This window comes from Centroberyx gerrardi, chromosome 14, assembly GCF_048128805.1.
Source record: "Centroberyx gerrardi isolate f3 chromosome 14, fCenGer3.hap1.cur.20231027, whole genome shotgun sequence".
NCBI lineage: Eukaryota > Metazoa > Chordata > Actinopteri > Beryciformes > Berycidae > Centroberyx > Centroberyx gerrardi.
This window is the reverse complement of record NC_136010.1, coordinates 23614325-23629015: the sequence shown is the minus strand read 5'-3', so window position 1 is coordinate 23629015 and position 14691 is coordinate 23614325. Positions and strand designations below refer to the sequence as shown.

At 40.1% G+C, this 14691-nt stretch overlaps 2 protein-coding genes across 2 annotated transcripts in view; both read left to right on the top strand.

Moving 5' to 3' along the window:
- The first annotated feature begins 411 nt into the window (after positions 1-411).
- slc35h1 (solute carrier family 35 member H1) lies at positions 412-8437 on the top strand. The gene is made up of 10 exons (XM_071927583.2): positions 412-608; positions 981-1190; positions 1381-1531; positions 2247-2310; positions 2681-2753; positions 4898-5066; positions 5654-5737; positions 5970-6145; positions 6289-6418; positions 6745-8437. The coding sequence occupies exons 2-10, from the start codon at positions 1080-1082 to the stop codon at positions 6888-6890; spliced, it is 1104 nt and encodes a 367-aa protein (XP_071783684.1). The 5' UTR covers positions 412-608; positions 981-1079; the 3' UTR covers positions 6891-8437.
- Positions 8438-10251: 1814 nt separating this feature from the next.
- col20a1 (collagen type XX alpha 1 chain) overlaps positions 10252-14691 on the top strand; it is a 34253-nt gene continuing 29813 nt past the window's right edge. The window contains exons 1-2 of the mRNA XM_071927582.2: positions 10252-10363; positions 14478-14612. Of these exons, the coding sequence (XP_071783683.2) occupies positions 14501-14612 (112 nt within the window). The 5' untranslated portion in view covers positions 10252-10363; positions 14478-14500. The remainder of the gene's footprint in view (positions 10364-14477; positions 14613-14691) is intronic.

Sequence of the window (14691 nt, the reverse complement as noted above, 5' to 3'; positions counted from 1 at the left end):
CACCAAGCAGCACATTTTTGTAAACTAAAAAACAGAAAAAAATGAAATAAAATAAAAGATTCACTCATTTTGGTGCATTTTCTACAGTCTATCTTCTACCATCGAAACACCCCGTGGGGGCGGTAGCGAGCTCAGTGAACCAATTATAAAAGTTAAATATTTATTGAATTAATTTATTGCTTGGTGGATTATATGTATGCCGATTTGAAGAGCTGCTCCTATCAAATTAGGAACGGTTTGAGTCATATTTCATATGGCGTGTATCTTTGCCGATAAGCAATACCACATGAAATTGACAGATTTTTCAATGGAGTTTGGTCCATTCATTCTTGCCATACAAGATAACGGAGAGAACGGCACGTATCAGATCAGGGCAGGGAAGTACCTTGTCACCACTACGTAGCAGAAAGGGGGCTGATGATGTTGGAAGATGAACGTGGCGCGTTGTCTGAGATACAGCTGTTTCTTTATGTTCATCTAAAATAAACCGATAATAACCATTACAGTACCAGACTACTATCTAAGTAGAGCAAGCTAACGTTAGCTAATAGCGTATCTTTAACCGAGAAAACAACTGGACCTGTCAAACTTAGCCGTGCAACCATCTGGTGAGTTCACCAGCTAACATTAACGTTCTCTAATTAGCAAGGTAAGCAGAAAGCTAACCCAAACCCTGTCAAATAATTTAGTACCGATACTGATTGTATTAAGTAAGGTCATGTTGGTTAACTGTGGGTGACATTAGGTAGCTGAATATCTGTTGACAAAGTGACTTAGCTGACAAGTGGTTGTCACGTGAGCTAACGTTAACATTAAGCTAATGCATAACTACATTGCTGCAGGCGGAGCTACAACTCTGACAACTAACCCTCTGCTTGTGCAACCTGTTAAGGTTGGTCAGCTGTAACATTACTGTAAACAAACAAATTACTAAGCAACTCCAATCTCCTCTTCCCCTCTCCCCTCTCTGTCTCTTAAAGCCGTCAGCTATGGGTGTCATGGACGTGTGTAGATACAGTTTGGAGTTTGCCTTCCTACAGTAGCTGTCTTTACTGGACAGCAGATCCAGGCAGTCCTATATGGCGTGCCCCTTCCAGTTCCTTTGCCGGACACTTCGCACCGTTGGCTTAGTTCTCTTCTACTATGTCTTCTCCATAGGCATCACCTTCTATAACAAATGGCTGATGAAGGTAAGTGATGAAGTTCCTAACTTCTTGCTCTGACTGCAACAACATGACTGTTTGTCTATATAGTTTTGGCCTATACAGGTGGAATGCCAGTTGTATTTGTAGGGCCTCACAGGAGATTGAACCCTCGGGGGACAACCTAACTAACCACCAGGCCATCCTGAGTGACACTCTCTCTCTCTCTCTCTCTCAGGGCTTCCACTATCCCCTCTTCATGACGTTGGTCCACCTCACCATCATCTTTTGCCTGTCGGCTCTGACACGGCAGGCCATGCAGTGCTGGACAGGGAAACCCCGCATCATTCTCAGCTGGACCGACTACCTCCGTAAGGTGGCTCCCACAGGTGAGATTTTGGTGGACTCTGAATCTGTCTTTTATGTGATGTGTGTGGGTGGGTGCGTGAATGCATGCTTGACTGTGTGTGTTGAGAGGGGGGCACAAAGTGTTCACAGACAGCAGACTGCAAATTCAGAGAACAGACGGAGTAGGGGGGCAAGGATTGCAGTCAGCTCTTATCATGTTCACTGATTGACTGAGCTTTTGGTGAAGACTGCATTGACCAAAGTCCATATTGATAGTGACATTACATCAGACTTGTCTGCGATTAAGAGATTCTAATAAATGTACACACTAAGAAACCCTCATAAATGAGCATTTTTGCTTTGTGTGCTATGGCTGATTTATTTTCTGCAGCCATTGTGTAGACACTTTGGATGAGATTACCCATTTCCTATTTTGTCCTTAATCAGTCATGGACAGAAGCCTGCAGAATATACTGTCTATCTTCATGTCAAAATGTCCCATTTCAATTATAAGTTCTGGTATTAGTTGTTATTCAGTTATATGTGAATTATGGCAAAAGCTTTCCTTTTCACCTTTCTTACACTACTGTCTCATTCACAATGCTTAGTCACAACATAGGCTACTCCTTTATAAACACAGTGACACTTCAGTGATACGACAACATCTTTTTTGCAAGATGTTGGTCTTGCAGAAGGCCTAGTCTGTGTCATGATAGTGTGTTTGAGAGAGTCCTAAACTCTGTTCCTCTCCTCCAGCCCTGGCAACAGCTCTGGATATTGGACTTTCCAACTGGAGCTTCCTCTTCATCACCATCAGCCTGTAAGTTTGTGCATATACATCCATAACTGTACCTGTGAGTAGAAGTTTGAGTTTTGCAGCTATAATAAGTGAGGATTCATCATAAAAAAGACACTATTTGCATTAGAAAAAGCAGTTGGTCCTGAGGGGCTGTTTTTGGTTTAGACTTAAAGTTAGGTCTAGTTAAGTCTAGGCATATGTAAATAAGGGTTAGGGGTTAGTGAGTGAATGCAGCCAGTGGAATGTCCTTGTAAGTACACATGTAATTGGAAATTGCAGTTGTCAGTACTGCAGTTGTTTTTTTGTTTTATGTGGACTCATGGACTTGTAAGTTTTTGTTTTTTTATTTGTTTGGTTTTTTTGCTTACAAATATTCTGCGTGTTACTCAAGGTACACCATGACCAAGTCTTCAGCCGTGCTTTTCATCCTCTTCTTCTCCCTGGTCTTCAAACTAGAGGAGCCGGTGAGTGACTGTTTGTTTCAACTTGGAAAAAGAAATCCCAATAAATTCATGTTAAGCAGGGGAGACTGAGGCAAACTGAAACGTGACGACTTATGTTAAAGGCAAATGTTGCACTAAATGATTGCTTTGTGGTCGGCCAAACAACGGCCAAGATAAAACAATCCATATAACAATGACAGGAAAAGGAACGATAGGAAAAAAGTTATCACTCTGCCACCTGCAGTGACAGTGAAGTGAAGCGCAAGAAGCATACAGTATTTGGCTGAAATTAGACAAAAGGCTGTAAGTGCACTCAGGAGTAATAGGGCTTCCTCTTTTCTGGCTTTCACAATTGGACATGAGTAAGAATAGAAATTTCACCAACCTTGAATGACTGCATCACGGAAGTAACGTGCTGATACCTCACTGCTTTTTAAAAAAAAAAAAAAAATCTAACCCAGAACCTTGCTGTGTCCACAACATGCGTTTTGCCTACACTCCATTCACTGTCCATTAGACTTAAGCTGCAAATAGGTTTATTTTGTACCGGATAACAGCATGCTGAATATGTACCGGAAAGCCGCATAGGTCCTAACGAGTGTTCTTAACAGTCATTTCCTCGTTTCCTCCATCGGTGCGTACGCTCAGAAAAGGTCCTCAACGAAACCAAACAGGGATTCTTTAGCTCATAATAAAGTGAAAAATCTATTACATGGACACTGTTCCCAAGGCAGATGCTTGGACTGCGTCATTGTGATAAGGACCATTGAAGAACTAGATAAAAATAGAACCAATAACTGTTCTCAGTGGAACCATTACACTAACAAAGAGAGCTATCAGCGGCTCTTTTTGGAATCATTACATGAACAAGAGAACCACTGGAGAACCATTACAGGAACCCACTAGGTGATATATGGAACCGCTAATGATTCTTCAAGTGACAGTGAGGAACCATTTAGATGCTATGATGTTTCTTCAAGAAGTAAAGACCTTATTTGTTACGGTCGATACGGTCTCTATGGTAAAGACTGTATAAAGTGCTACTAAGTTCACAAAGAACCTCTGAATAGCCATCTTGAGTGTAGAAACAGCCCTCCCGATGGAGACATATTCTTCTGCCAAGCAGTCAAATGCATTTATTTCTCTCTTATTTTAGTGGAGACCAATTACATATAAATAGCCTTGGTAAATGAAAAGCATTTATTGTATTAGTCTGGGCAGGGGAAGAATATGTAATATTCCATAAATACCATAAAGTAAAACTTTAAGAGTCACATGTGGAGTCCAGCAACTACATAATAGGGAGGGGAAGAAAAATCATAATCCTCTGGTCACTTGTCAAAAATCTAGAGTTAGAAAAATAGGACTTATGCAATATTTGGGATTTCTAAAATATATGCAGAATATTGCAAAAATAGGGTATGGGATTTTTGCAATGTTCTGCAGCCTTAAAAAAAACAAGGTAAAATAGAAATTTTCATGAAATGCAGACAGAATGATAACTGTTTTAAATGAATCGTTTTAAGTTATGTAGGCTGTTGCTTTTGTTGTTCAGCTCATGCTGTTAACATTTGAAAGCATTTTTATTGCAATAAAAGAAAATAAATATATCTTTACATGTAGCCTCCTTGTTGCTTAATACAAGAAATAATATAATAAAACAATAATAAAATGCTACCATAGGGATGCAGCTTTTAAATTGAAAGAGAATACAAACTGCCATAAAATTGTAACTCATATTAACTAATGTGAATAAATTAAATTAAAGTAAGTTAAACAACTCCACAACTACATCACAACATGTGTATGATACAGTCACAAATATGGAAATGTATTTTTTTAACCTCTACATTATGATTAAAATTACTAAAGCAATCCCCTGGCAACATATATATAACATATTAATAAGCGATTAATATTTTACCCAATCATAACAACTGTCATAGTTAACATAGATTATATATGTCAAATTACATCATACCCCAGCTGTGTAACCCATCGTCAAATGCGTTTTAATGCAACTCCAAACAGAACCACTTTTAAACTGTATGGACTGAGGTTACTTATAAAGAGGAAAACCTAAATACATTTTCTTAATCTCATCTTCCATTGTCTCTCTCTCACTCTGTCTCTCCCTGTCTCTCTCTTCTCTTCCTCTGGACCAGAACCCATTCCTGATCCTGGTGGTCTTGCTGATCTCCAGCGGTCTGTTCATGTTTACGTTCGAGTCGACCCAGTTCAACATGGAGGGCTTCATCATGGTGCTGCTGGCCTCCTTCATAGGGGGGATCCGCTGGACCCTCACTCAGGTCCTCATGCAGAAAGCAGAGCTGGGTCAGTCGTGAGTCACTGCTATCTTGTAATGTTTGTACAGTAAGGCCCCCATGACAGTGAAGAACTGAGTTAGCATATGCAAAACACGGAGCTGGGTTGGTAATCCCATCATCCTGGATTCACTTGCTAGTCAACTGGCTCTTTTCATACTGGTAATTTCATACAGCTGTCATGCATTTTCATGTCCTGATATGAATAATGGCTTTCAATAAACAACATTCTGCTGATTCTCAGGTAGAGGAATTGTTTAATTGGCCGTACAAATTAATGTCAGTTGGTAGTAATGTAGGTTTCAAACAAACACTGTGAACTAACAGGCCATTTGCCTCTGAGTAGCCTGTGTTTGCAAAACTCATGACCGCAGCAGCACTTCACTGATAGCAGTCATCTGTTCACACAGCATTCAATTGTTCTCTAGTGTATGGAATCCACGGCAGTAGAGAGCTTAATGACATTTTGTTTAATGCAATATAACTAAGTTTGGCACGTAATGCCCCAAGGGGTTGGATTGATTAATGACATGACATCTCCATGTTTTCACTGCCTCCTGTTTAACCTTGTTTTTCACCTCTTGTACCTCCTTCCAGGCCTCCAGAACCCAGTGGACACCATGTACCACCTGCAGCCCCTCATGTTCCTGGGCCTCTTTCCCCTCTTCCTTTTTAACGAAGGTGAGGCGTTGGCTTTGGCTGCAGTTCGTCAGCCTCATTCTGTTCTATTCACCTTATCACTGCAGTCAACAAAACCCTGTAACCCTAATTATGGTATTTTTTCTTACATTTCATTACTCTTGCTGTTAATGTCAGATAGCCAATGTGCCTTTGTGACAAGCAGCTGTGAATACAGTATTTCCTCATTGTTTCACATCTCTGTCCCCATTCTCTCCCCTCTGTCTATCTACAGCGGTGAGCCTCAGCACATCAGATAAGTTATTCCGTGTGACGGAGCTCTCTCCTCTGCTGTACTCGCTCTTCACACTGAGTATCGGCGGGGTGCTGGCCTTCGGTCTGGGCTTCTCAGAGTTCCTGCTAGTCTCCCGAACCTCCAGCCTCACTTTGTCCATAGCAGGGATCTTTAAGGTCAGGATGACATCCCTCCTCTGTCCTTTTCTTTATTCCATCCTTCATTCCCTTTTCCTCCCTTACACCTAAAGTTCATGTACCTTTTCCAGCTCGGTCTAATATATCCTCCCTTGTCCCCTGTCATTCTGCTTCTTTTGTAGGAGGTGTGTACTCTGCTGCTGGCAACACGTCTGATGGGAGACAGGATGACCTCTCTCAACTGGCTGGGATTTGCTGTGTGTCTGGCTGGCATCTCTTTGCATGTGGGGCTCAAGACCTACTACTCCAAAAGTAAGGGTTCATTATACTGGTTTTAGTTTTGAATTATTATTTATGCTTGTAAGAAAATATCAAAAGAGTCAATCAAATTATCAGCCAAGATGATTCATAGAGGTTGTGATGACAGTATTATACAATTGTTTAGGCAAACAGTGAAGAAAAAAATATGTAATGCATACTGTGTACTAATTGGCTCCATTAAATACTAGTACATTGCAATGCATATATTCATACTGTATCTCAATATACCAATACTTTGATGCACAATATAGTATACTCATTGTATACTATACTATACATTGTATACTCAGTAGTGTCATTTTTTGTTTTTCCACCAGATAAAGGCCCTTCTTTAAGGCAGCTAAGCAGTAAGAGTCCAGAACTGGAGTTGCCGTTGCTGCGGCAGAACGGACACAAGGGCGAGGATTCAGCTGCTGATGAATACAATGATGAAGATGAGGAACAAGAAATCACTCTACATTGACATCACACGACGGGGGCCAACGTAGTGTTATATTGTTTTCATAGTATTTGAACGTTTCCCTTCCTTTGCAACTCTTCCTTTGGATGGTTTCAGTAGTGAAGTCAAAGAAAGGCTGCAGGGAAAGGAAGTGCTTTAGGGCTTCCAAAGACTTTTTTGGGGGTTTTGTTTGGGACACACCGCCACAAAAAGAGGGGAACAAACTCTTCAGCTTGTCTCTTCCACCGATCACGTCTTCAGCTCCTTTCCTTCAGTCTGGGTGTTCTGTGAGCCCCGGGCGTCTTCACCAGCTGTACAGTAACTGTAGACTGTTTGAACGTGACACAAGTTATGAACTGTTGCCTTAGGTGAGCTTCAAAAATGTAGCTAATAACATGCAAGTGTCAACAAAGTATGATGTATTGAAAGAGAAATAGTGTTAAGGCATTGAAGGGGTACCTTGACATGTTGGAGTGGGTCATTTTTCTTTACCACTTTTTTGACACTTTTTCAAAAGAATTTTTTTTCTAAATTTGTCATAGTTTCCCTGAAATAGTTTGAATTGTTGGCATTCTTTGAAACCAAAGGGGCACAGCTAGCCTTAAGCTTGCAGGAAACTGAAAGACAAATGCCAAGACTTTTTCCCACAGTGTGACGAGTGTCTGGTGAAGGAAACTAACATTTAAAATGTCAAGGTATCTTTTTAATGCATAGTAGGAGCAGTGTTAAACTAACTTCAGATGACGTGATTTCTTTCTGAAAAGTACATGGCCCAATTTCCAACAAAAAGGACATCTTTAAATATTTTACATGAAAAACCAGATATTCAGTTCTATAATACACGGCCTCTTGGATTCATATATTTGCAGAAACATTTGCAATGGTGCTTGTGTGTGTAGAGTAATGAGAGCTAATAGACCATTTAATATGAATAGACTGACCAGGTCTGCTCCAAGTAATCCTAGAGTCGAGGCCCTACACATGACATATTGAAATAACTACATGTAAAGTTGTCATTCTGTATGGGTCAGACACCTGGATTGATGCTCAATCCTCCTGAGTCTACAGCTCAGAGCAAGATGACATAAATGCTGGTGTGTATTGCACCATGCGATGGGCTGGAGGGACAGAATGATGTCCGGTTTAAAGGCTGAAATTCGCTACGCGCATGGTCCACTGCAGAAGCCTGCAGGTGGTTTTATGGTTTATGTCCTAATATTGTGACGTTTCAGGGAAGAGTCCGTTGCTTGTCATAGTACAAAGGCTTTGTGCTGAATTGACTGAATTGAAAATGAATGATCCAACCATGTGGCTCATTATTTGACGTGAAGTGACTAAACCTCAATGTGCCTTGTTTACTTGAGAGCAGAGGACCACTAATGCTCAAGAACATTAATTTAAAGAGCTATTTTCAAAAGCAATGAATTGTGTTGAATCGGTGATTATGTAGCTACTGAGTTAAAAGCCATTCAAGAAAAGAAATCTGTTTGTGAATGTTGAGATCTTCAAATAACATGTTTTTTTCTGTAAAACAGCATTTTTGCAATATGATAAATAATAAATTAAGTGAAAGAGAAGAAATACTTTTTGACAGTGCAGAAGTTCAATGAATCCATACAGTACTGAAGTTACATAATATGCAAAGTGATACTTCGACATGTCATGTGCTCTTCTCCCGCTGCCATATTAACTCGATTACATTTCATTGCACTCTTGGCCGACCGTTAGATTTACCCATTAGCAGTCAGGATGACATGCTAGTAGCAGGAGCTTTCATCATTGTAATTGAGTTTATTTAGTATATAAACTCTTGATTAACTGTAGCCCTGCAGGGAGCACATGTCTCATTAGTTCTGGCAGCGTGACAGTCTACTAGATTCACGGTTGAAGAGGTTACTTTCAAAAGAAATTAAATCTGGATCTCAGTCACTTTTGGGTTTATTATCCTGCAAAATCCATAGAATATGCAGACAAACGATGTATTCCTATTTTCAGACACCAAACATTATTTTTAGAATTATAAAATTATGTTAGTGTCTAATCTACAAACTAAATGTCTTTTCCCTCTGAACATGCTTCTGAGTAATCCAACAAGAAATCACCTATTTTTCTGTGAAGCTTCTGTAATCTGATTACTATGATTTTGTAATCCCTTTACTGTAATAACATTACATGTAACTTCTTAATTCCCAACCCTGCACCTGGTAGACCTAATCAGTCTGGACTCCTGTAGTTTAGCCTCAGATTATGGTTATGTTCCAACACAGCTGTTTGCATATTATGTCAGCCAGATTAATGCAGTCTTCACTAAAAAAAACAAGAGCATGAGATAAACCAACATTCTCTCCAGGCCATTGCTTTCATCCCTTGATGATGAGTGTTGAATATCAACCCAGTTTCTTTAATGTGTTGCCACATGTCCCACCCTGCAGTTTTCAGCCAAGTAATGTAGCAGTTTGACAGATGATGGGTTTAGAGAAGTATGAAAACACAATCCTATGGATACTATACAAATATCACAGTATCCCTATTGGACTATTCAAAGGGAATTGTTATTGACAGGAATTATTAGGCTATACCACAAGAAATATTACAGGAATTTATATTATAAAAAATATATGATTCTCTTACTATATATTATTACATTATTATTATTATTATTATTATTATTATTATTATTATTATTACGGGAACTAGAAAAGGTACATATAGAGAAAAGTTAGCTGTAAGGTATTCGTTGTAGGCCTAGTAGTTATAGTGATAGAAGTTGTAAAGATACCATAGGATATCATACCATTAAGTACAATAAGGTTACTATAAACTCACTAGACGTCCCTATAGGAATACTATAGGAATATTATGTTTCACTTTTTTTTAACTGTCCCTCCATCCTTCAGCACTACATGACAGTGACAATGCCTTGGATTGCCACAAAACTGAATGTGTTTATTATGAATGTAAAAAATATGTTCTCATTAAATAGGCAAAGGATTTTGGTGGTGGTAGGTTAATTTTCTACAAGAGCAGATAACTTAAGTGTAAAAGGGCTACAGTTATTCTATAGCCTAATAGATTTTAGAAGGATACTCTAGCCCATAAGTATCACAGGACAGCTACAAGTCCCTATGGGAATATTAGGCCTATAGGACTTTAGTGATACTATAGGGGCTAAAAATACCACAGCCACAGTCCCCATAGGATTATACTAGAGAGTTTTTATCAGTGTGGGCGCTCTCAGATGCCTCGGTTTAGCTTTGTTTGCTCTGGAGGGTTTTATAGTTTTCCTCGGAGTGCCACGCCCATGCCGGGGCAGCAGGAGGGCCTTGTCTCAGAGAGATCTCAGGTTTCACCCTGACTGAGGAGTTCAACTAGAGATAGGACCTGATGGGGGGAGCTGGCTTCAGAGTTTAGCGGAACTGGTGCGTGTTGACATCCCACCTCTGGAATGCTCTGTGGAGAGTCTCTGAAGGACTAACCGGGACCCACCAAACAGCCAGGTAAGAACTCACCTGTCCGCTTTGACAATATCGTCGTTGCACTGTGGTGTTTCTGTCAGTGGACCTCTCTCAGCTCAGGGAAACGTGAAATATATACTGTATATAGGCCTAAAAAACGGATAATTTGATTGGCTCAAGTTGTCTGATACCGTAGTTAAATACCAGATAAACACACACCTGTGACCGCAGAACACCTTTTAAAGTGCTAATAGCTAATTTAGATATTAACCGAAAATCACCACACACATGCCAAGTAGGCTATGTGTCGCTTAGCAACCACGTTGTTTTGCAAGTCTGCTGTTCACGAACTATATTGCTTGGCGGGAGATAAATATTTAGGCATTATTATTTAACTAATATTGATTAAGAATTAAACATTTTGAGCCTTTACACCGCTATTTTACAGAAGCAGCAAGCGCCGCCAGGCAGTGCTTTACAGAACAGCTCAGAGGTGTTTAGGCACGGCGCGAAGTGTAGTAAAACCTAAAACCCTTAGCTGGTCTAAAATCACTGCAAAGTACTGCCTCTAATTGCTTTAATCACCACCCTTACCGGTAGGCCCACAATATCACTGTGTCCCTTAGCAACCACTTTGTTTAGCTACTGTTCAAAGACTATATTGCTTGACGGAAGAATAATATTTAGCCTAAATATTATTTATCATCAAATATTAAATCGGAATTGTTGATCATTTCTTTTTTTAAACACAATCACCGCCATTTCATAAAAGCAATAAGCGAGGCAATCGTTCTCCAACTTCTTAGCTGTTGTAAAATCACTTAAGCACGGCCTCAGGTGCCTTATTTCCTTAGTATAAAAGCACAACTTAACATGCATGTCATAGAGTACAGGGAATGTGCTGGCTTCTGCAGTCAAATCTTGGTACAGGCCCTAATATGAAAAACAGAGATGAAATCTCCTATACTACTACTCCTCTAATTCCACAAATAAAAAGGTGGATAAAGTGAGTTTAGGTGGGCTTACCCTCCACTCAATCCTTGGCTATAAGAAACCTGCCAATCTTACCAGTCAGCAGTTGAATGACATGATTGAGCATGAGATAAAAAAGCAAGTCTCCAAGGGCTAATGTTACACATTTTTCTTCTGTCACATCATCAACACCTGGATGACCTGCTGAGTTTATTGGAGTTCACGCAGTTTTGTGGTGCTGTCATGTTTTCACAGTGAGGTCACTGTAAGCAGAAAAGGCTTAATGAATACTGAGATTGACGTGAGACCACATTGATCCTATTGAAGTCGGCAACTGAATGTGATAAACTATAGATGCCCAGTACTCATGTGGGATATCAGACCAGTATCAGTCTTAAATAATGGGTAATGGAGAATTTCCCCCAAATTCTATAATGTGATACCAAGATCAACAAATGTCAGAAATAAAAGTGAAATATAAAATGTTGCCATGCATAGAAAGAAGCTGAAGCCAGTGACCACAAAATGATCTGAGCCTTTATTGTGTAGTTAAAGTGAACTATATGGACTAGATGGACTAAATCAGTATAAGCCAACAGTTTCATTCTCAAAATTGCAAACCAAAGTTATTGACAGTGGAAAAACTTGCAATGATGCATCACTAGTAGTATTGATGAAGCTTGTATTTCCCCTTCAGTAGGACTTGGTTATTTTAGCCCAATGTGGTGCTGCTGACCATGACCTGAGTTTTAGGGCTTACTTTACTGTGGTAGGTTTGACTGCATGCACCCAGACATTCAAAGGGAGTCACGCAAGGAGGAAACTCCACAATCCATCCGGCATGTTGACATGTTCATCCACTGGCATTGCATAACAGTACCCCTCTTTTCCTCTGAGTGCGACAGACAGAGAGACAGGCATGTATGAAATACGACTGAAGTAGAAACTCAGACTTTACACCAAGCAGGCAAGCAGCTACATGTGAAGCATGAGAAAAGGAAAGGATGAGAGCAATAGTCACGTCACGTACATGATGGGTGTATGTCAGGCGGTCTTATTGGTATTAGTCTTAAGACAGGCTGAAAGTCTCTCAGTGGTTTGATGTTGTCTTTCAAAATGAATTGCATTGTCTCCTATTTACAAAATCAGAATGATCATAACACTTAACACGTTTATACTATTGATATTACGGTTTATTGCTGTTTTGTCTCAGTCAGGTGAGGAGACCTGTCTCTGTGTGACACAAACTAGTGTGTTTCAGTCTCCTCTTAACACTTCTCACAAAGTCGTACTGACCCCACTGACCTCCACTCTACTGACCGGCCCCAGGTCATTTGTTTTATCACTTCCCTCTCTGTCACAGGTCTATGGACTATGCTATGATTGCTGTGCTACCAGATAGTCAGGCAGCTCTGTCCAGTTTGCCTTCTTGGTTGAACAATGTTTTTATTCACAAGGGCAAAATGTCAGAGGAGTTTTGTCCTTGCTTTCTAAAGAGCATCTGCCTACACAAGTTGGACTCAATTTGCAGCAATTTCCAACTGAAAAACTATTTCAGAAATAAAATGATAGAATCCATTTGCAATCTTTTTTTTTTTTTTTGCAACCAGGCCTTTAGGATCAAACCTGTTTCGGACTGGTGCACTTGAGAAACTCAAGGGTTACACACACACTCACACTGAGCAGCTGAGATTCATGCTGTTTCCCCCATGGCAGCAAGTTAGAGCTAAATCCCTTGCACAAGAGCAGTTCACTCACCTTTGGTATTGTTATTCTTTATTCAGACAGTGGGGAAGAAGCAATGGAGACAGAGTAGAGAAAGATTTGGCAGTATTTGATCCTAGGCCTTCCTGCCTCTGGAAGCCGTAGACTTAACCACTTAGCTATCTCTCTATCCATGTGTTTATCCAACATGCATAAAAGCATTTATAAGACTCTATATTGTCCTGTACAATAGGATCTTTAATTATTGTACTAAAACATGATTGGTTCTAAATGGGTCGATGTATTTTTGAGCAATTGTGGAGGTTTTTCATGTTAGATTCATGATGGACTTCTCTTCAAAACTCTTTTCTGTGTTATTAGACATTTCTGTGTTATAAGACATTTCAGTGTTATCAGACAGTGTGCAATGCAGAGTGACAGGAGCAATAGGGGAGAAAGGGGGGATGGCTGACCAAAGGTTGTGAGCTGTGTTTGAGCCCATGGTGTCAAAAGAACATGCTACAATGCACCCTAGGCCTAGGTCTTCCCTCGATTCAGTGTTTTGTTTTGCTTTTTCATGATAAATTATATTCAGCTCTCTATGATTCATTAGATTACATTTTAGCAGTTTGTTGATAATCTTATCCAGAATGACATATGAGTGCAGCAGTAGAATAACCCTAAATTTCTAGATCACCAACAATAATAAGCAGGGCAAGGTTCCAGGTCCAGGTTCAGTTGAAAACGTTGGTATTCCAGACAGAGGTGTGTTAGTGTTATGGCCTCTTTAGAAGTGTTGTGTGGGTGTTAATATTACAGCCCTGTGTGTGTGTGTCATTAGCTGTGTGAAGTTTGAGGGCCTGTAATGGAGGAGAGCAGTGAAGCACCTGTACCGTGAGTCAGCCGTAAAAGAGTTCCCATGGGAAAAGGTGACAGGGCTCATTTTGTTGCTGTCAGGTGAAAACCTCATAACTCCACTACACTAATGGTGGTTTTCTGTTTTTACTTGAACTGAAATTTTATGTGCAGTGCACTTTGTCTAATTTAGACATTGACTGATGCTACAGCAGTATTCCTAGTGGTTCCACAGCAGGGAAATGACACTCCAAAAATGAGATGTCCACCATTTGGCTGCCAAATGCTGTTCCAAAGCTATTGCTAGCACAAATGTAAAGCACATTACTGGTTACTACTGTGTTTTTGAGGAGCTGTGATTTTGAAATATTGACTAAATTTGAAAAAATGAAGGATGTCCTATTCTCCCACGATTTCTTTTATGCTAAAAAAAACTATCCAATAAGATGAATTGTAATGCTGTATGTGCACTAGAACCAAAACCAAGACCAAAACAGGAGCAGACCTAGAACCAAAATGACCCAAACGTCCCCAGCTAGCAATGCTAAGGTGAATTAGGGGAATACAATGTGCAGTACAGTGTGTGCAGATACAGTATAACATTCACAGTATTATTCTTTCCCAGTCCTCCAGGCTCCACTCGTCTCCATGCCTCCTCACCTCCTGTCTTCATCACCACCATCATCATCACCTTTCTCGCTAATGCTGTCCTGCCTGGTCACTTTCCTCCTGCTGCTGGCCTCAGGAGTCCATGGCCAAGGTACATACCCTTCATTACCAATATAACACTTTCATTATTCAAAATGAGGCCTCATCTCCCCATAGATGCACATGGAGAG

What these genes read in the sequence shown, in the direction of transcription:
- slc35h1 (XM_071927583.2), top strand. Translation starts at nt 1,080, where the DNA reads ATGGCGTGCCCCTTCCAGTTCCTTTGCCGGACACTTCGCACCGTTGGC. An exon ending in ATAACAAATGGCTGATGAAG is followed by an intron (nt 1,191 to 1,380) that starts GTAAGTGATGAA and finishes TCTCTCTCTCAG; the next exon opens with GGCTTCCACTATCCCCTCTT. An exon ending in CCGTAAGGTGGCTCCCACAG is followed by an intron (nt 1,532 to 2,246) that starts GTGAGATTTTGG and finishes CCTCTCCTCCAG; the next exon opens with CCCTGGCAACAGCTCTGGAT.